The following is a 22,536-nucleotide window of genomic DNA, read 5'->3' as shown; positions in this document are numbered from 1 at the left end:
GATCTTACGCCCATTCCTCCAGAGTAGCCCCAACGTCGTCAGGAGACCTGTAACCATGTCAGGGGAGGGCTTATTACATTAACTCCTGGAAATAGCAGAGCCTGCGCATATTAACGTACACTGGGGGATGTTAGCTAATGTGTTTAGACATTCTCGACAAATCTGGTTTTAAAATTTGATAGCCATCTAGTGCAGCAGTGACGTTTGTGTGTTCACTTATAAAAACAAACAGCAGCCGTGAGACTGACAGTATCACAAGTCATGTCTATGTCAAACTATATGAAACTAAATTCCTCCATCAAATAACAACATCCAATTTTTCTTGAGAGATAACGTGTTACTGCTTTTAGTTTATCTAGCCTCATGAAACCGTTTTTCTTTTTGTTTTCCCTGCTGGGTCTCTGCTTCAAATTCTAGCTTTTGTTTAAAAAGTGATCCCAGTAATTTAATTAAAAAATTTCCTTAAGAATTCTGGGAATTTTAGATACACAATCCTCAGCAAAATTATTAACTTCAAAACATGAAATCCAACATTCCTTGAATCAAGTTTCAGTCAATTTTTCACAAGACGGCTCATTGACATTTTATTTTTATTACGTAGGTGACTATCAAATGCAGAGAGAGCAGTTTGGGTTATGTCCACTAATGACTTTTTTGCCTGTATGTTTATTTAAAGTAGCAGGAGAACACAGCGATGTGCCAGTGTTGCAGGCTCAAACCATAGACATCACATCATGCAAATAACATCTTCCTCAAAGATTAATGGGTAGGATCTTTATCACTGGGTAGAGGAGACTGCTGCTGGAAGACGAACGTACATTTTCAAGTGTAATTGTTGGTAAAGGGGGCTGCATACACACGGAAATTCCCAGAAATCCAGTTTCTCTGACAGTGAGCAGAATGCTGGAGCTGAATCCACATTTACTGCTTGTCATTTATCATTTTACTTTGAGCAGTTAGTGTGATGTTGGCGAGACTCTGCTGGGCTTTTTAAATGGATTTGAGAACTTGCACAACCTCCCTTTTTTTTAGTAGTACGGGAACTCGTGACAGGACTCCAAGCACGCAGAAAAAAAAAAACAGGTTGCACTGTATTTTTTTACAACAGCGTTTACATAGTGCAATATGGCAACAATCACAGAGACACTGTTACACAAGCAAACAGGTTAAACACAGTTCAGATTTAAACCCGTTCCCCAGGAGGACTGCCTCTTCTTTTGCCCACCACCGAGCACCTTGGGCACCGACCTGCTTTGGATTACTCGGCCATTATTGTGTCTGGTGTTGTGCTACGGTTAAGCAGGTGAGTCACCGCGGTCCAGGAGTCCATGTGTCAAGTTTCAACCTCTCTAGCTGTGCAGCTCCTCCTCGGTATGAATGGAAATTGACTGCAGGTCTCGCAGGTGGTGCCGGGGTGATGTTCCAACAGCTTAACAACGTCTCTCTCCTGTAGCTCCAGTCGGCCCTGATGGTTTTGGTAATTTGTGTAATTTGTGTTATTGGGCATGTTTTTCCAGACTCATCCGCTGAGTTTGATCAGTTGTGCACTAATAATGTATCATCATGCGTGTCTTCAGCTATTGAGAGTGGTCACGACTAATAACTTCTCCTCTCCCTCTCCTTTTCTCTCTCTTTCCAGTTGAAGTGGAAGTGTAAAAAAGACGACGAGACAAATGGAGGCTATTCTCAAGACATTCTTATGAGACTTCTACAGAAGGTACAAATAAGAAGACTACTTTAAGTCTTACTGATCTTTATACGGCAAAACCCTTTACTTTCAGGACTCTGTTTTTTCCACACAAGAGACTTTCATCAAGGTATCATTTAGGTTCAGGCTTCATTATTAATATATATACCTTGAGACTAGTAGAGGTAGCTATCCCTTTAATATCTCTGAATTAGTAGGACATTGCAGGACTTTGTGTCGTTTAATGAACAGGACCACTTCACAGGAATTTTGGATTTACTGTAATTTTGCATTGAAAATATTATATGTGTAACAATATCAAATTTCAATGAACATTATTTATTGAAGGATATCAGGATGTGAAGAGGATTTCAACTAATAAGATAAAAAGTGCTTTAGAAACAATTTATCAATCCTACCTTTAATTTACTGGATTAACTAAAAAATCTATAACCCTCTGGGTTATATCTATGAATTCTATCTCAATTAAACTTTCACTTTTCAATCCACTACATCAGGAAAGGATTAATATAAAATGTAATGTTAGAATTCTATACCTCTATATCCTCACTGTCCCAAAGCAGAGCTCCACAGTAACAAACCTTGCCTGCAGAGTCCGGCCACGTTCGAGGTCTGCATGACGTCAGCGCTGCAGATTTTTTTATTCGTTCCTTTAAACAAGGCCCATTAAGTTTTGTTGCAGTGAAAGTGCTGAGGGCAATGTTGTAGTGCCCTTTTAAAGCCATGCACGCCAGTGTTTGTGCCCCTCTTAACCAGGTGATTAAGCGGTGCCAAGGGAGGCATTAGGAAATGTGCTCTTCTCATGCAACCCAAGACCAGTTTATGCTACAACCCCGCACAAAGGGCTTTTGGTGGGGCATAGGTTTGCCTGCCATGAGGATAAGGGCAAGTGTCACTGACGTCAAGCTGTCCAGAAATAGGCGTTTTAATTTCTCCTCTGCACGCACTCAATCAATGCAGTGCAGGCAGGAGTGAAGACTGGAAAACTGTTGTTCCTCGAAGCAAAGGGAACAAATTTTAGGAAAAAATGAAGTTTAAGATGTCAAGCTCCACTGAGTGACAGTTAATGGTTTAAAAAGCCAGTGCTGTGTGGGAGTGGGAAAGCAAATATGGCATGTGTACACTTGTGCATGCGTACGTGTGCAGACTTGTGTATTTTGGCCGTCCAAAATAATACATCTTCGCTTCAGGGGGAAAAAAAATATGTTAAGATATTTATATTTTAAGAAACACAGGCCTTTTGAGAGTCTCCTTTGTCACTGTTGGCTTGCTCCAGAGTGTCCTTAGTAAGCATGAGCTTTCCTGGACTTTCCACTTCCCAGAAAGCTCCAGTTTCACAGAACAAGACTGTCAAAGGTCTCGTACATCCTACTTTTTCTTCCCAAGCCTCTGCTTTGGGAGGAGAGAGGTTAATGATAAAAGACAGTGGTTAAGGTGAAACCCAACCAAAGGAAATAAAAAAAAACTCCCTTTTTTCTGCTAATGACTGTGCTCAACAGTGATCAATTTCTTTGCCTCTCCTGCTTAGTCGTGTTTCTAGCCTTCATCCTCATCTCTTTGGGCCAGAGGCAGAATCCATTAGGAGTTTAACAGAGGTCAGGGAATGGCTGAGATGCTTTGCGCTCTGATTGGCCTGTTGGCCAACCTTTCCTCCCTGTTTTGATTTGTGGCCGGGAGCTGGATGAGAGGCACATCCACTTCCAACCTCAAAAGTGCAAGGAGTAGTTAAAATGATGATAAAGTGTTGCCTCTATAGCCTCTTTTCAAAAAGTTCAAGAGGTCTCAGCTTTGTGCCTGATGTTACTTGAGTATTATTTGAAGCTTTACTGTCTCAGTCCCAAACATACAAACCCTCCAATTAGAGATTAGGTGTAATAACCAAACCCATATTGAATCCTAATGTTTTTTTTGTGTTCACCAGTGTTTTGAGTTTTCTTGTCTGCATATGCCTTGTGTTTTCATGGTTATGGGTTGTGCTGTGAAAGGAAATACTAATTTGAATGTTCTGCATGTCTCCTCTTCCTCCATTTGACGTTTCTTTTATCCTCCAATTTCTTACCTCCAGTATGGAGATGTTTTGAACGTGATTCTTTCGAGTAAGAAGACGGGAAGCGCTGTGGTTGAGTTTGCAACAATAAGAGCAGCCGTAAGTACCAAACTTTTCCTCAGTCTCTGTCTTTATTCTGTTTCTCCACAATGAAAATCTTATCCAAACCAGATTTTTGCATAAAAACACATTTGCTGACTGATCGCTTTCCTCGAAGTCTCTGGTCACCTGCTGAGTTTGATTCGTCCTTAGAATGACACCTGTCAGAGATTTCCCAGCCTCAGGAGAAACTCTGAGACTTTAACCGATGTTTAAGTCGTTCTGTAGTTTCGAGAACTTCGTGCTGATTGAAACCATCGCACGAAAGGACTTGAGCTGTCTCTTGTTCACCCCTGTCTAGATCCTCAGGGCCTTTGTCCTGATGGTGTACTTTTTTGTTGTGGTTTCCTCACCACAGTATGTGGTTTCCCTCCAGGGACCATGTCTGCCAGTCTACCAAGACCTGGGTACAGGGTCTGCGGTCTCCTCCTGCCCATCTCCAAGCTCTAGCTTTGCTCTGGGAGTTGGTCCAATTATAATTCAACTCTGTCTGCATGTGTTTTTCATATGTATGCTTTACCAACTGTCCCTGTACAAATACCCACATGTAAGATGGGCACAATGCAGCCTTCACACATATCAGGAGAAAGAGAATGACTTTTTCTGGCCTAATATTATGAGATAAATCATTTCAAATTTAACTGACAGATTATTATGTGTTTCTTAGGAGCTGGCTGTTAAAAATGAAAGTGGCCTGAGTGGAAACCCCTTGAAGATTTCGTGGCTTGAAGGACAGCCTGAAGTTATTGCTCCAGTATCTCAACCTGGACACTTCATGTCAACACAGGTACCAGTTTACACTGAAAATGCATTGGAGTAATTCTTGTCTCATAAAGCATGTTGACACTAAGTTATAAAATCTTACAATGTCCACCATTTCCAACACAAATACTATTGCCTAAAACGCTCTCCCACAAAGAGAGGTATGTAAACTCTCTGAGGTTTTATTTTCACATCATTGGCGCAAATATTTCCCCGGCGCTTGCACTCCCATCATCTATCCTAGAACAATGTGTTTGGTGGAATAGACCTCAATTTATTTACTTTGGAGTGGTGAGGCGCTGGCCCGGCACTGGCCCACAGCCTCTGGTCGGCCGCTCATTAACGGGGCCTGACCTGGGGGAAGCCAGGAATGCTGCACTTCACATAGCAACGCAGGAGAAACAGAATGCAGTAATGGTAGCCTGGCACGAGACTGAATACTTCAAATCTCTGCACTGGGGCAAGTTAGCCCGCGTGGTTATTCTGCCAATGATGATAGAAAAATGAAGAAATTAGTTTTTTTCATTTTGATCATTTATCATCTCTCAGAGTAGGTTATGTTTCCAGTGCAATTTGTCTGTGAACAATCTTACAAAAAAACTACAGAAGCAATTTTATTTAAACTTAGTGGAAGTGTGGTTTACGGGCTAAGGAAGAATACAATAACTTTTGGAGCAGATTAAATTAAGGGGGGTGGATTTAGGATTTAAAAAATCACATTGTGATATTGGATTAAATTGCCCTTTATATAATATAATAATGCAGAGATCTTTATGAAAGAAATCCGGCATAAGTACAGTGCTTGTATCTGTTAACATGTGAACGTGGTGCAGATCAGTATAATGGATCTTGATTTTGTAAATTAAAATAAGTATTTTTAAGGGGGTTATTTCTGTGTAGTTACTGTACTGTAACAAACACTGTAAGGAACTGGCAACAATTTATTTACCTTTGCGATTTCAAATTAAGGTACTAGCAGCTTTGATAATCTCTAAAGGCCAAAGAGATACAGTATATCAAGATGAATTATGAAGAAGATCCAAACATAGTGATGGATCAAAGATTTGTTTCCATCTTGGCAGAGGTATGTTCTCTCTGAGTGCCCCTCTAGTGTGGAACATGTGATTGCTCCTTTTAAATCTGAAGGATTTACTTTCTGCAGACCAAATGTTTGCTGCACTTAACTACAAAGCTTTGAAATGCTGAGGAACAACTACTTTAAAAACGTCCCCTTTGATGTGTTGCCTCATGTGATTTAGAAATCACAATAGTCCATATTGCAGTCTTGACTTTCTGTGTGCCCAATATACACACGCAACAACAAAAAGAACCATCACTCCAATCCTCACAATTTAGTCTGATTTCAGCTACGTGCACTGAAAATATGCAGAGTTCTTCTTGTCATTAGATTAGTATGAGGGAATGTTTTGTTTCCACCGTGTCCATTTGAACTTCTCCAATATTGTGATCTGTCTGTGTGGGGGATTGTCGATCAGCAGAATCCCTCCCACTACTTATCTGTGTCTCCAGAGCTGCTGCTGAACTGGGTTTCACCCCTCAGATCCCCTTGTCCGGGTTAGTATGTGAGAGTCGGCCCGCGCACTGGGACTTGTCACACTAATCTCTTTAAATGTTATTATGGTAACCCGGGTTGCCTCGCAGATATCCAAAGTTGATTGCTTCATCTTGCACCTGAGAATGAAAACATTACTACGACTGTGTAATTTTCACATTAGCCCTCAGCAAGAATACTTCTCGCTAAACTGGCCCCACGTGACATATTGGCTGAACCAGTGTAGACATTAGCCTTAGAGAAAGAGCGAGATAGGGGTAATGAGAAGCCAGAGCCTTGGAGGTCCATGTGCTCGCTGTCTATCTGGACATAAAAATCAAATCCCTCTCCTGTTGTCTACCCCTCCATCACTCCCCCACATCAGCCAGCTGCACTCACACAGGAACAGCTTGGCCGAGAACTTGCTTCTTTAACCCTGTCAATCCAAACAGAGAGCCAGGGTCTCACTAGAGGGAGCTCAGAGAAGCACACGAGTGACTTCAGCCTCAGCTTCAGTTCCAGCTTAATAAATGAATCTGGGGCCAATGTGAGGTGCCTAATGGAGCGAGGGCCAGATGTCGGGGGCCATAGACCTTGAGCGTTACTAACTACACTATGATGGGTTTCGACTGCTCTCACAGAGACACCGAGGAACACTGCTGGCTGTCTTCTTATTCTGCTTGTCTAGTTGTGCACTTAGTTTTGTCTCACCATGGATATTGAACATTTCAAAATAGGTTAGGGTGCACATCTTCCACACTGTGCAGAATTGCTCCCCTTGCTCTTTTTTGGGAAATGATCGAGTTTCATCTGCAGGCTGATGATCAGGAAATGGACCGGCTTTTTTAAAGAAGTGCAAACAGTTCTTAATCGTTGTCAAATCTCAGTGAATCTGAATGAGTCACGGTGCACGTATTTTTTTTTTTTAAGATTATTGTGGCTTGTGCTATAACAGTAGCTCTGATACTACATGTTAGTGCCCTGTTTTTGCTTAGCACTCTAAAAAGTTGCTGCATCAAAATAGGATTTCACATGTGGCCAACTGTATGGATTCCACAGAGTCTGACTAATAATTCATATCTCACTTCCAAGACTGTCTCAGACGTGGAACCATCAAACCATCTGCTTTCTCTTGCCAGACATTATGTTTGCGTCCACCCGGAGATCTGATCATTAATCACTGCGTCTTGATTCATGGGTTATTGCGTAGTTTAGCATAGCCTATATTATTTAAAGTGAATCTATCATAAAGGATTAAAATTTGAGCTTTCTATGTCTGCTTCCTCCATCCAGAGCCAAAGAGTCATCGTGAGCTTGTCACGACACAGACCAGATGCTGCAGATCAGCTATTCTGGGATTGTTTTTCCAGCCCGGCAGTTTGCTGGTGCTCGAAAAAGTGCACTCTCACCTAAAATAGCCCCTGATTCTGGAAGAGATGCACTGTATGTGGCCATGCTGTTGCCATATTCAACCCTGGCCTGACCCCCAGACAGGAGACCAGCCAGCTTCGGTATTTAACTATGACCAGAAGCAAAGGGAGGAAATATTTTCCTCATTGTTATTGTTATGTACCTAATATTAATATTGTGTGATAGGTTGGATTGAATAGTGTATTGGGAGAGATGCACGGAAAATATATGAGGTTGGAGCTGTTGGTGATATATTGTCCTTGTATAATGGGATTTATAAAACAGAAAAATAGGATTTCGAGAGTAAAATTTTAATATTACAAGAATAGAGTCGTAACGTTATGATAATGAATACAAGAAAAATAAGCAGCTAGGAGAATCCTTGTTCGCCGGAGTTTCTCACCCACTGGATCCAAAACCTTAAACTACGAAACCCCATTGAATATCATGTTGATGTAACCAATTATATACAGTCCATTACTACCAAACATTTCCTCCTCCACAAAAGATCAATTTCCTTCAAGTCTGTGTGTGTGTTTTTTTTATTTTAGAATAAAATGTGGCTTACACAATCTTTTCAGAGTCCTGATGATAATGATAACAATAATATTGTGGTCATGTGAATTCAAACTTTATTTTTGTAGAATTACAACTTCATTATTATAAATGCACAACTTTTTTTTCATAATATTACAACTGTAATCTCCAATATTTGTTTCTCTTTAAGTGGCCCTCATACTCCTTGGTAGAAGATAGCTTGACATATACAGATTTGTGTTTTGCACGTTCTCATTAGATGCAGAATGAAATGCCTGCTGTGATGAGTGTGTGGTTGAAATTCCACAATAATTGTTTGACATAAATAAACCCAGTTCATCATGCGTCTGGTGTGGGTGGTCGATGCTGTGGACCGGCTCTGCCCTCACCATCTACAGCGTGATGAATTGTTCTGACATGATACAGGGAGCAAAAACATTGTTTTATCAAAAACCTCCTTTTTTGAGAACCCATTTGAATTACAGCCGAAGACACATCTCTTATTTACCAAAACAATATTTTGAGTTTTTAAGTCAGTACCTGACAAAATAAATAACTTGCTTCTCTTCAGTGAGATGACAGGGCTTCTTGGTATTCTTTATGACAGCAAGTTTAGACTTTTTGAAGACAGCGAAGCGGTAACAGATGGGATTGGGATACTTCACAGCTCGACCAGTTTGTGTAGTGGAGACAAGATAATTTGTTCTCAATTACAGGCTCTTTCTTCTCACATCAGTCATGCAGCTGAAGTCTTGTTGAGCTTTAGTCTATGAGATTCTTCACACCAAGGGCTCGTGTGTCGACGACAATCTCACGGCAGCCAAGGACTCTTTCTCTGAAGAAAGGCAAAAGCACTAAATGTACAATTGTGGAGGGTATTATATAAAAGGTTTTCTTAATGTATTCTGTCTGAAGTAGATAAAATACCAAAACCTTTAAAACACAAACGTATATGTTTTTAAAAGTTTAAGGCTTTTTTTTACCCTTATGTAAGGTTATGTTTTAATCTGTGTTTGTTGGATTGTTAGCAGGATTGCACAACTTTCCAGGAAAACTTGTGGAGGGGTTGGACATTACCAAAGAAAGAACCCATTAAAGTTCTGATGCAGCTCCAGATCAGGGGGCAGATTCAGGATTTTTTTTCTCTTTTTAACATTGTGAAGGTGTTTTTCAATTATTTCCTTGATTGCTCAGAGAATAATTCATTAATCTTAATGAATTATATCTGGCACATTTAAGGGACTAATATTTATGAGTGTGTGCAATTTGGCGCCGATCCAAATGAATTGTGAATTATAATGTGCTTTTATAAGGGGACTCTTGAGCCTTAGCGGATGTATTTGCTATCTGAGAGCCGTTCTAGTTCCTTTTTTCTTGTGCATGAATGGGGCTTTGTTCATTAAGGGCCATTGTAGCTGGCGGGGAACTGAGCTATATAACGTCTGTGAACACCTCTTTATGCTTATCTGTACAGAAAGGTCCTAACAAATTGCAGACACACCCTGGTTAGCCATTGAGTCACTTCTTTGAGCTTCAGTGCACTAAATGCCTGCAGTTGTGTCAAAGTCTGGTTTACTGTACCAATGCGACTCTATGAAATCCCGCTTAACATGCCCGTCTTATTTAGGCCTATGTGTTTCTTCACTTTGAAATAATATTATGTTGCTTGTAGTCGGAGGCTATAATTTCTCCAGAAACTGTTAGTTATTATTGACAGACAAGGCTTATTTCTTCCACAGTGGCTTGTGACGGTTAAAAAGCCCCAAACATTCAGTCCACCAGGGTGTGTAAACAATCTCATACGAGCTCTTAAAATGTTAACGCAGGGCACTTCAATCCACAAAACCACCAATCTTGCAATTTAAAAGATATTTTTCTTTACTTTCCCAAAATACAAAACAGTAAAAAAAAATTCTACGCAAAAAAAAAAAGGAGATTTCACAATGTGTTATTGTCACAACATATACAAGGAACAGGGGCAATGATATCCACTTCAAAATAGAAGATGCCAAAACAGATATACAGCGCAGATGTACCCACAAACATTGCTGTCTCTGTTGGGACAGAGATAGATTTCTGAATCTATTGCTAGAACCGGGACAACTGTGGTTCGTATATATTTTGCGGCGCGATCCATTGGGCACCTAGGAATTTGACTGGTTCTGGGTTTGCCCCACAGCTTTCCCTGGCAACCTCCTACCAAGACACAGACTCTCTTCTGTCCAGACGGGAGGAAAATGGACAGAGATTGTCTGCACAAATCCCAGCTTGACCACACGTTCGTACACGTTTACATGTTTAACGCTTACACGCTGCTCTTTACTCGTGTGTCAGTCTATGTGAGAAGCAAGCATGTCTTTTTCACGTGTGAGGGGTGTGTTTGGTCAGAAGGTAGTGTTTAAACCCTCATCAGGACTTGTGCTGCAGTAATGGATGTCTCTGGTCCTCCTCCCTCGACACCCCCTGCATATGTGGAAGTATCACATAACCCTTTACCACTTTCCTTCTCGTGTGCCACTCACCAGAGCACAGGACTCTGATTTGCAGCTAAGAAAACAGTTTGCCCCAGCTTTTTTTATTCTGAGGTCTTGGACCTGTGGCCTGGCTTGGTCTGCAGCCCAACCTGCCACCACTGCCTGGCTTTTTATTGTAAGCAGAGCTAAGTGTTTGTTTTCACTGCATTGTTGGGAATGAGAGATGGGGGGTACCTTGGTCTACCTTTGAGTGGGGCCTCTGGGATGCGTGCGGAGGAGAAATTGCGCTCCGCACACAATAGATTGGCAAGCACGCCAAGAGCCAAGACATCACAGCTCGAGGACCTTGGATTGTAGCCGCAGCTTTTCTTTTCTTAAACACAACACTCTTTAAGTCTTAACAGCCGTTTTCAGCACAGTGCTGTGTGGTTTAGGGGATTACACGAAGTCAAAGGAAGGAGTGAAGTAAAAGAAAGTCAAAATGTCCAACTTGGAGTTGGACATTTTCATCTGACAGGGGTCAATTATTAACTTAACTGTTGTGTCTAACTCTGCAAGAGGTTAAACTAAGGAGAACATTAACTTAGTGTCGTTAACTTATTCTTTTCTTTAGTTTAACCTTTTGTTCCGAATGATGCTTACTTTTGAACAAACCCCGTGGACCGCAGGGGATGCACACATATCTGGTTCCTTTGACAGAAAGGTGTTCATATTAAGTTTGCTGTGATGATCTTATCCACAGTTAACATGTTTTAATAAAATGCTGAAAGAATGCAGAATTCTTTATCCTGTCCATCAGTGTTTCCAGTGTGTTAGTTTACGTCCATCGAAACATTGATGTTGTCAGTTCTCTCCACAGCTTATTTTTCGTTCCTCAGTATAATGAAATCAGAGATACATCTCCAAGTGAATGTGAACAATAACATCTCTTTAGGATATTGCATTGTCCATAAATTCAGAGGTGTGTACCCCAGAACAAGTTGAGTTGGATCTCCTCTTTATATTCCATTCATGTAGTTGAACCCTCCTTTGATGCTTGGTGACAGTGTTGTCTAATTGTGCTGCTTGTCCATCACCTGTAAAACGTCATCCAGGATTGACGGGCCCAAGTCGAGGCTGAAAGAAAAGCCACTGTCCTCGTCCTTTTGTTTTCCAGCAGTTTTCTCACAGATATCTGTGGCGTCTACATCCTTGTCGGAACTAACACTACCCCGACCTGGTCCGTAAGCGACATTAGTCCCTCTTTGGTACCCATCCATCTCTTTTATGTCTTCTTCCAGGTCATCACTGTCCAGCAGCGGCATAGAGCTGCATTTCTTCCTCTTCTGGGAGGAGCTGAGGTGGTGACCAGCAGACCAGTTAGGGCTCTCCGAACCGTCTGTCCCGTCCAGGTTGAGACGAGGGGGTTTTGGCGGAGGAGAGCAGGCCATGAAGAGGTTCTGTTCGCTCTGGGAGCTTTTTAGAAGCAGGTTGTGGCCCATCTTTAGGAAGGACAGGTCCCCAAAGCTGTCTGTGTGGGCATCGTTGCCAATATGTGTGATATGGCGGAAATCCCCCAGCGGTAGGCTAATCATGTTGACGGACAGCACCTCACGGCGCTTGGTGTTCCTGCCGGGCCAACGAGCAGAGGATTGCTTTCTGTATAATGATGTTCTCAGCGGCATTGTGGGAGATCTGGTTAAGAGAGACTTAAATAATTGAATTTATCCGTTTTTATATGTCCCGAAAAGTCTTTGTATCCTTTTGTATCTCCTCCTTTGATCAACAATAAATCCTTAGGAAGTTGTGAAGCTTAAGAGCATACTGCCATCTGGAACAAAACACAAAGAGGAGAAATTATAATTGAACATATGTGAGTCTGAAAATGAATTTTCTGTGAGGGTAATTAATATAACGCTAGAGTATAAATAAGGCTTTGATAATCCAGGTTTCCCCTCATATCATGCTAGAATCTGCAGCAGGTCTGTGCTTGTCACGTTATGCTGCACCAGATGTAAGCATTGGCCTGTATCATTATGATGTGAATCGGCAGCCATTGTTTAGAGATTGCACTTGCTCCACTTGATTTTGGTTTAATGGAAGTTCAGCATTATTTGGCAGCGGATGGATGTCCCAACAATGCTTTGAAGCTTTCCTTTCTAAATATTTACTTTTCACAGTTTTCCCATAAATGCAGGTGTGGTCTGCCGCATATCCTGCAAAGGAAGTCCATTAGCTTGCCTAAGACTTCCAGTAACAAAAGTTGCAGATTCGCAAATGGTAATTGTGTCTCTTCGTGTTTAGTTCTGGGAGGTTGAGGCTTTACTGTTATTTCTGTCAGAAATCACGATGATAACTTTACTTATGAACACATGTTTGTGATTTTCTGAGAAGTACAAATAGCTGGGATGCAGTGAGTTTACTTTGCTGTGGTGTGAGAGTTATGCAGTGACTCTGGATGTGGAAGTCAGGAAAAATGAAATATTCCTGATCCATGAATATTATCACGCTACAGCCACTATGTTTAAAAAAAAATCTCATGTTTGTAACGTAATTTGGGGATTGAATTTCACTTCTGCCAAAAAGACTGTGGTAAAAATGAAACAATACAATAACATTCGAAATTCAAGTCAAACTTCATTACAAGGGGGGAAAAAAAACGTTTTGCATTTCGTGACCTGTAATCATTTTATTGAGTAAAACAGAACTCAGTTCATCAGTGCTGGCATGCCGATTAGATAATCTGCTCAGTGTCTGTGATTTTATGGTCTCAAACAGCTTGGCCCACATTAGGTCTGCGTTCATGACTTGAAACATGCACTCTGTAAATTTGTAAGTCACTACAGCAAACAGGCTTTGTTAGCTTGTAAAGGTTTTATCGGCACTTTAGTAGCAGCGGGTGATTGGAGAGCGTGGACACAACAGCATTCCTTTTCAAACATGTCAGTTTGGCCAAGGAGGGGTCTCTGGGTTTGAGCCGTGAGTATCACGCTCAGGAAACGCTCCGTGGCCAAGTAACAAATTAAAGAAGTCCATTAAAATAAATTGGCCAAGAAACACCTTTTAAATTATCTTTCCCAAAGCTGCCATAAATGTTCCATCTTTGACACAGATGAGGAATCTGTCTGATGGAGACTTTAGTCACGAGATGAAGCAGTTTTCTGTTAATGCAGTTGTCTAGTAGGACAAGTAAGATGAGAATATATAAAGAACGATGAGCTGATTCTTACCTGTCCTGCTGAGCAAATACAGGATATTTGAATCCCACTCACTCACACACGTCTCTGTCAGGAAACTAGGTTGCATCTACCTGTACACCCTGACAAACTCGTCCTTGACATGATGGGACTTGTTGAGCTGTTACATGGAAGCGTTCGTTGTGCAGCCTTGAAACAGAGAAACAACATTATTGAAAATGACCTTTCCCTCAGGGACACGGCAGAGTCGTCTTTCACATTAACTTGCCACACTTGATTTACTCCATTGTAACTGCAAAGAGGCTGTTTCTTACCTGTGTTCTTACTGCTGCCTGGGTGGGTGTCATTGGACACTTGATCCTTTTTTGCTAATCCTTCCTCTTGTCAAACTACCGCTTGCATTGCAGAACCCTCCAGGTGTGTCGCTTGGCGAAAGTCTTCTTTGCCTAAGAGATAAGGCAGGTGGGGTCAGAGTACAAGAGCATTACGGCACCCGGGTGGAAGCTTTTCTTCAGTTCTTTCTCCTCAAGATTTCCTCAGTCTAAATTCGCTGTCATCTCCACTTCAGACTGGTTGCCTGCCGTCAGATGACATCATCAAAGTTGCGGTGTGAGCTGGCCGTTTAGTCACAAAGGATAATGCAATCCCTGCTGGCTGCACCCATTACCTGTGGGAAGCACATGAGCTGCTGATTGGACTCCTTTGAAAGAGATACCAGAAATGTGCACAGCTTTTCTCAAGAGCTGACTGGTGCGTCAGTGCACTTACAACAGGTTGTGTTCGTGCCTGTGTGGTGTAGATGTGTACAAAAAAAGGGAAGTGATAGTCAGCGAGCAAACAGGACGGTCGTCCAGGGGGAGGAGGTTAACTGATCTCTAATCTCCATGTCATTGTCCCTCTGCTCTGCTGCTTTCCTGGTTTCCTGCCGACTGTCTGCTTGTCTAAAGCCGCTGAGTCCGCCCCACTCCATAGGCCCTTCTGCCTGACTGGAGGCCTATAGCTGCTCTATGTAACCAAAGCACACGATCCCACACAGACATGTATGGACAGGAACGCTGGTTGCACAAGAAAAATAACTTGTTGCATTTTCCAATTCGCATGCCTCCAGCGTGCTGTCTCTGCCTTTGGAATTCTATAGTAATACAGGAATGGAAATTGTTTCACAACAGCAAACGTTTTTTCATGTCTATGGAATTTGTTTGTGTTTAAAATAAGAGGTTTGGAGCAGTTTGTTGTGCTTTCCCTGGAAGTGAGTGCCACTTACATTGAAAATGCCCTTATTGATATTATGTAGAAAGATGCTTTTTTAAAAAGCAGCTGTGTTCCAATTGGGGGTCTGTCTCCTTCAGAGGACGCGGTCTACACAGCCCATGAAGGAGGCCGTTTTTGTGGACTGCAGGAGCTGTGAAGGTCAAACCTAAATGAGACGGCCTGCTCCACATGTGAGGGTTTCCTTGATCGGTGTCACCATGTGTACCGTTAGCTGTTCAGTTGAGTTGAAGCGAAAAACTCAAGCATCGGACGTCTCATCGCTTGTTGGCGCCATTAGCCCTTTGAAAAATGGGATCCTGTGATTGGTTGGCCTGAGAAGCACCCACCCGTCGGAGCCTTCGTTTCACGGGGATGGAAGGGCGCATTTGAAGGAGCCTCTGAAGGATGCAGCCCCTGAAGTGACACACAGCTTATGCAATCTTCGACAACGCTGTATATGTAAAGACAGTATATTAAAATCACCAACATGCCGTCGCACTGGGATATCTCACAATAAACACTGTGTTCCAGGAGAAAGGAGGACACGGCTGGGGTTCCCTTTGTCTACAGTCCCAATGCTTCCCCTTGTTTGCTCGGCTTAGAAAATAGAGGGTGTGAAGGAAATGGACAAATCATGTCTTTCACTGCTCCTCCAGTCCTTTCAAATTGATCCAATAAACAACAGAATATGCCGTCTGATCCTTTCCTGTTCTCTCACTCTGCACTCTAGTGCCAAAACAGTCTGCAGGACCAGACACAATTACTCACGCAAATGAAATTATCATAACATTTACTCAATCCTGCAACAGATCATTTTGAACATCGCTCTTCGGAGAAACCCCCCCCCCACCTACGACCACAAAACGGCTTTCATGCTAGAAGACAATTAGGGTGAAGAGCTCATGTTATCTGCGGTATTTGGGAATGACCTCACAGGACCTGCCGTCTCACCAAGGCTGGGCTTACTCTGTTAGTTGTGTTGTCATGCTATGTAGCCTCCGAGCTGATGCATTTAGCCCTCGATGGATTTCTGTGTAAGCCTCTTTTCTAAGGTCTGACCATAGCGGGCAGTGTGGTTTGATGCAGCTATGCTGGGCCTGAAATCTGGGATGCTGCATGTTTTTGTTATTGCAGGATAAAAAGTGTTTCCAGATATTGCTTTGACTGGCGCTAGAAGCCCAAACTGAGGCTTTGGTGGATATTCTTCTGTCTCTTTGTTGTGTGTTCTCCAGCTTCCGCTCTATCGAGGCCCTTAGACAGCCAGCATTTAGACTAGATTTACACTGTCTCATTCTTTTATATGAAAAACATTGTTCAGTGACGACAAACACAGGACATACTGTACTCAGCAGATTCTGCCTCGAAAGAGAATGAAAAGCATGAGACCAGACAATTTAATTGTGTTCAGTCCACTGTTCTTATCTGTATCTGTCTTCCAGTAGCTTCTCTTTGTAATGTCTTCCCATCAATTCTGCTGAGAACATCCAAGTTAGTAGTTTGTCATCATCGTAGCCGTTGTCTCCAAACTTATGACTCAGTGTTGGGCTTTTTGAACAAGCTCCAACCGAAACTTGGCAGCCTGGCTGTAAAGAGGAAGAGTAGACACTCAGCTGCATGACTGGCACATGACAGGGATCTGACACCAAGTCCAGGTGTGATGTTATCGGGAACCAAGTGCGGACTCATCCACACATGACGAAAGACACAGCAGCCTCTAATCAAAATGAAAAGGTCACATTAAGCCCAACACAGTATGGAGGATAATTCATGGAGAGATGTAACTGAAATGTCTTGCTTTTTTTCCTTCAAGCACATTTTTTATTGTTAACAATTAGTACTTAAAGTATAATATAATGTAATATGTCACATAGTGTTTGTGGTGGGCTACGGGTGTAAAACCTAAGAAGTTATACTTTCTTCCCCTCTCGTCATTTTCATCCATATGTCCAATAAAGGTAAATAAATCTTATATAATGGCTTTTTTATTTATTTATTGGGATTTTACAATAATTACAGGGCATTACAAACAACAACAACCCCACCCCATACCCCCCCACAACCTGTAACAAGAAAGGGAATGAAGAAAATAGTGACAAAAATAATAATAAAGAAAATGATACGAAAGTGATAAAAGACCCAAGTATTATGAGGACCATTCCATGCTAAAGGTAGTGATAAAGTGAGCGCTCATTGTAACCATAAGCACGCAGTTAAACATATTACAACACCGTCACTCATGTAATGATTCACAAATGCACAACCCAAATCAGATGGTATGAGGTAGCGATGAAGAAATAAAGTAACGTAAATACGTGAGTGATTGAACAACATCGTCGGGGGAAGGGAACACTCCCAGGTTACAGCTCGTCATCCGAAGGGAGCCTCTGCAGGGAATTGAACAATGTAGACGGCTGCCATTTTGTAACTAATTTATCATTCGAAACCCCGTTAGAAAGTACTTCTTCTCGAGCGTGAGAAAGCACATCTGTAAGCCAGGTAGAGATGGAGGGAGGCCGTGCAGACTTCTCTTGAAGAAGAATTCTGCGACGTGCCAGCAAGGTTGTGAAAGAAACTATTTCTGCTTGTTTAGAATTTATGGGGACAGATAAAATAGCAGTTTTGTGCTGTTGTACAGAGAAGTCTTGAACTTGTTTTGATATCTTTGTCAAACACATTACATATAATTTACTAGAACTATTGCTCTCTATGCTGCAGAATTGAGCGCTCAGTAAAAACTGAATGTACTTCTATGTTGTCTGAATCATTAGTTATTATTAGATCATGGCTGTGATGTATGCAAATTAGTTTGAAGTACTCAATATGCAGCAGTCTCACTCGCTGTTTGTTCTGCACATTAAACGCTGTCGATACGGATGCCTGTTAATATGGGAACACATATGTATATACTCAAAGAGAACAGACCTTTTTGTGTTTGGAACCTTGATTTCATTTTCATTTTTTCTTTTTTCTTTCCCCTCATAATGCCTGAGTTATTTTCGACATCTCCAAGGTTCAGGCTGCATTCTTACCAGTCCCGTGGCCCCTTTTTGTTCTAATGGGAAATCTTTTGCAATCAGAGGGCTTTTCCCGGAAGGCTCGGACGTGAAAGACATAATTTTGCTTTTACAACGGCGTATTATTGGATATTAAAGAGGCCGAACTCCCACACCTCCCCTATTCCAGGATCCCAGAGCTCATCCGTCAAAACGAGAAATGCCAGGGCACCAGGAGTTCAGGTCCTTGCTGCCATTTCTCTTTTCACTGTTTGTTTCCTTTACTTAAAAAGTTTCCAAAGGCACTCCATCCCTGTCCAATAGGCTTCCTCTCCGTCCAATACCATGACCACGTACAACCACATGCATACACTTCCATACATAGACTCACATCTACTCACTCGCTGCCCTTTTCTTCTCCTACACTTCACCTTTATAGGTTACTTTGCTAAATCTGCAGTCCACACACATTCTATTGTCTTCTTTCAGGGTTTTGTTTTGTTGACATGGGTTTTAGCTCAAGGTTGTTGTCACTGTTTCACAGAAATATTGATATTCAGTTTGTGAAAATAGGGAAATATGCAGTGTCTCTTTTTTCTCTTGCAGCTGGATTTGTGATTTATATTTTTATGATAGATTTATTTTTAAATGCACTAAACATCCTGTCTGGTGTAGTTTCAAGGATAACTTTAAATTCTGCCGCTTCCATATAAAATCATCGACCCGTGTAATTGTGGTCGTCACAATCAGTGATCTGTGAATGTATTCACCAAGACTATTTCTGCAGAGTTTTTCCTGTTCAAGGATTTTGCTGTCAAATAAAAAGGAGGTCTCGTCCAGTCTCCATTCAGAAACCAGATGTTGGCAGGACACGTGCTTGTAAAGGGTTAAATACAGGAAGTAGATTTGGGCCTTAATCTCAGTGTAGTTTTTGTTCTTCACTAACAAAAACAGTGTAATAGTCCAGCAGACCTTTGGGGATAGTCAGAGTAATCGTGACCTTTGTATGATCCCAGTTAACTAAGAGCTTTGAATGAGCAAAGGCAGATGGGACTTTAGCTTTATTTCATTTATTAATGGTTGTTTCCAGTGAAGGTTCAGCGATCAATCTACAAATGTAATGAATGGAGATGCAGGGATGAAGACTGGAAGGTTTGATGATTGTGTAAATGATCATAAACAGAAAGAAAGGTGTTCATCCCCCAGGCTGAGCACCAGATATCTATAAAATTCATACCAGGAAGGTGTGTGTGTGTGTGTGTGTGTGTGTGTGTGTGTGTGTGTGTGTGTGTGTGTGTGTGTGTGTGTGTGTGTGTGTGTGTGTGTGTGTGTGTGTGTGTGTGTGTGTGTGTGTGTGTGTGTGTGTGTGTGTGTGTGTGTGTGTGTGTGTGTGTGTGTGTACACGTACGTTGTTGACTGACTGACTCAGAGCACTGCTGGTATTCATGATGTCATTACTGGCCTGGGGTCAGACTGGGATGTGCTGTTTAGAGGCCTAGCCATGTGCTGATGTCACATAGCTAATCCTGAGTTTGTTTGTGTGTGTGTGTGCGTGCCTGTGTGTGTTTTACTACTATCCCACCTCTGCGGTGGCCTTGTACCCTCCGCTCTTGGCTTTGTACTTTGTAATTGTTTGTGTTTTGCGGTTTCCTACTTAGTCTGGGCCCCAGTGTTACTGCAACACGCACGCACGCATGCATACACACAGCGAGTGTTTAGTTACAGAGTGATGCATTGGCTAAACATGTACATTGTAAGTTAACACCCCGGGCAAGGAAACATCCCTCATCCTGAGAAAAAAAAAAGCGTCACGCTGCCCATAAAGCACCTGCTAATGCTCAGAGCTCCCCCACATCACTGGCCAGTCCACCCGTGACCACACCGGGTGGAGAATAGGTCAGACCAATTAGTGAGTGTTCAGGTGCATTTCACTGCAGTGACCAATAGAGGGCAGGGCAGCGTGGAGATGTGGTACTTTCTGAGGAGACGGGGGCATTTTCACCAGCTTAGTTGTGTACTTGCTTGTGTTTTGTTTAATTCGAAGATGCGAGAATCATTTATTTACCTAATGACGCTCGCGTGATATTCCATAGTTATGCGTTAGCCGAGGGCTTGAGCTCACATTACTGGAATGATAATAGCAGCTTTCCTCAATCCAGGGTCGAGGGAGGGAGGGAGGGAGGGAGGGAGTGAGTTGGGGGGTAACTTCCCCTTCACCGACCCTCTCCTCTCCACTCTTCTTCCTCCATGCTTACCCTCTCTCTCTCAGCACATGGACGCTGGAGTCCCCGTGATGTTTTCCAGATGCCTTAGCTCAGCGAGTGCGCTGACAAAAACCCACCTCTCCTCTTCAAATCGCCCTCTCTCCCTCCCTCTCAGTCCGTCATGCACACACTCACTCGGTCTCTCCTGCAGCTCACTGTCTTATTAAAGAGACACTTCCTTGGCCCGGCAGACTTCCTGGATATAATCCTATAAAACAGTGGCGTACTCTGTGGACACAACCCCCCCCCCCCCCCCGCCCCCCCCTTCAAATTGGCCCAATGGTGTCTGCTAGTGTGTTTTTAATATGTGTCAGTATTCAGACGTAAGCATTCGTTTGCTTGCATGTTTTAAAAATTGTCTCCTCACTTCTTGAGAATCCCTCTGCTTGTGCGTGGTTGTGAATCCTGGCCTGTGTGTTGCATTCGTGACCGCACAGATCGAGGTTTTTATGTGTGTGTGTGTGTGAGACGTCTGGCCTGTGTTCCACCCTGCTTGATTAGCCATTAGCCAGTGGCTTCCCTCTGCGAATCCCCCCCCCCCCACCACCACACACACACACACTGTAAGAAAATATCTCGCCATCCTCATGCAAGCTCAAGCCCCTCGTAGAAATCACACACGCACACATATAAACACACACAGTTAGAAGCCGGGAGACTGCCAGGCCTAATCCCAGCCCCCATTTTGGGGTTTAATGACCTCAGGCAGTGGAATTACCCTGTCACAGTTGCTCTGCAGGCCGCTGTCTCATGCACGTTCACCCCTGCCGCCGCGTCCATGGTAAACGAGACGAGATCGTCCGTCCGAGTTCGCCTCCCTCTCCTCCGCTCTGCGTCACAGGCTCCGTCGTGAAAACAAACACACGGTGGACGGTGACAGTGGTGTCATTTGCTCCATGTCACCGCTGTGATGATAATGAACACAGACATTTAACTTTTCTGTGACCCGCTGCTTGTGCAAGAGCTCGTTAGACATTTTCCTTGAAGTTTGATGTAGGGCCACTCCACTGCCTTCAGGGTTATCTCATCTTGGGTTTGGAGACTAATGGAAAGCCCGTCTGCGTTACAAAGTGAAGGTGTGCGGTCTAAAAGACACGGACATGTAATGGAAAAATGCAAAAATTGGGTGTTGTGTCTGACCAACAGTCCAAAACTCAAAGTCATTCAATATTTTAGCTTGAAATGATCCATATCAAACTTTGAAGATGTTTTTTTATAATCTTAGGAATCTTGAGCACAATTATTTATGTTATATCGTAATTTTCTCTCAGAAATATCACAAAGAATGTATGTGCTTTCAATCACATGCATTGGTTTTAACATGTTTTAATGGCCTCTCTGTGTTACCTTGTCTCCTCTGCAGGCCGCCCTGACAAATGAGCGCGACTACGAGAGTGTGGTGATGATGAGGATGAGGCAGGCCGCGGAGCGACAGAAACTCATAGAACAAATGCAAAGAGAGGACGAGGATGACCAGGGTGTCAGGTCGTAGCACAGCACGACCCAGCCTGGTACCAGCCTGAATGAAAAGACCTGTTTCATAACGCTGCTCCATGTGTTCTGTTATTAGTTTTTGTATGTATACACTGTGGCAAAATAAATATTTTTTAATTACTAAAAAGAAACATTTTCCACTTTGTGGTTTTTATCGACCAATTCATCGGTTCTGCAAAAGCTTGACAGATGGCTGCGCTGCCGAGGACGCTCAGCACATCACCACTTTGCTTTCAGGCTCCAGTTATGAAGTCAAGGTGATGTCAGTGTTCACAGGAAGTAATTCACATTGAAATGAAATACAACGTTACACAAGACAAGGTTTATAAGCTTCATTTGTAAATCATTAGTATAATGAAGTCGTTGGTTAATGCACGACATTAATAATTGGGTTAGACTGAAGATAACTACTGTTCTGCTGAGGCCATGCTGTCTGTGTTTGGGTGAAAAGCACTGTCAGGAATGAGTGCTCAGCTGTTTGGTCCCAGAGTTACAGGTTCCATCACTCAGCTTGCAGGGTTGAATCAGGACTGCACAGTATTTTGCGACACACTTTGTGACATATATTGTACCAATATTCTGTATGCATGCCAAATTCAAAGTTCAGAGTATGCACTGTGGTGTCTTCACTCCGTTTATTACAATTCAGTAGGAAGCTGTAAAGTAATACCTTATGGCCCATGCAGCATCATACAACATATAACATGGTTACATCCACTGCAGTATTGCTGATTAGTAATGAGTTTGTGAGTATGTGATAATAAGACCT

At 42.5% G+C, this 22,536-nt stretch overlaps 2 protein-coding genes across 2 annotated transcripts in view; one reads left to right on the top strand and one right to left on the bottom strand.

Moving 5' to 3' along the window:
* Positions 1 to 21,898, top strand: part of dnajc17 (DnaJ (Hsp40) homolog, subfamily C, member 17) — a 34,061-nt gene extending 12,163 nt beyond the window's left edge. Inside the window, exons 8-11 of the mRNA XM_034576482.1 lie at positions 1,640 to 1,717; positions 3,774 to 3,854; positions 4,522 to 4,641; positions 21,637 to 21,898. Coding sequence (XP_034432373.1) covers positions 1,640 to 1,717; positions 3,774 to 3,854; positions 4,522 to 4,641; positions 21,637 to 21,765 — 408 coding nt within the window. The 3' untranslated portion in view covers positions 21,766 to 21,898. The remainder of the gene's footprint in view (positions 1 to 1,639; positions 1,718 to 3,773; positions 3,855 to 4,521; positions 4,642 to 21,636) is intronic.
* Positions 11,476 to 14,636, bottom strand: LOC117756135 (cdc42 effector protein 3). Its single transcript, XM_034576483.1, has 3 exons — positions 14,080 to 14,636; positions 13,799 to 13,954; positions 11,476 to 12,399 (listed from the first exon to the last, which is right to left on the bottom strand). Exon 3 carries the CDS (start codon positions 12,251 to 12,253, stop codon positions 11,642 to 11,644), a length of 612 nt encoding a protein of 203 aa, XP_034432374.1. The 5' UTR covers positions 12,254 to 12,399; positions 13,799 to 13,954; positions 14,080 to 14,636; the 3' UTR covers positions 11,476 to 11,641.
* Positions 21,899 to 22,536: the final 638 nt, after the last annotated feature.

Source organism: Hippoglossus hippoglossus, chromosome 22 (assembly GCF_009819705.1).
Source record: "Hippoglossus hippoglossus isolate fHipHip1 chromosome 22, fHipHip1.pri, whole genome shotgun sequence".
Taxonomy (NCBI): Eukaryota; Metazoa; Chordata; class Actinopteri; order Pleuronectiformes; family Pleuronectidae; genus Hippoglossus; species Hippoglossus hippoglossus.
The sequence above is the reverse complement of the archived record's forward strand: the minus strand, read 5'-3'. Positions and strand labels throughout refer to the sequence as shown.

Coding starts and splice junctions, on each gene's coding strand:
- LOC117756135 (XM_034576483.1), bottom strand. CDS start 12,253: ATGCCGCTGAGAACATCATTATACAGAAAGCAATCCTCTGCTCGTTGG.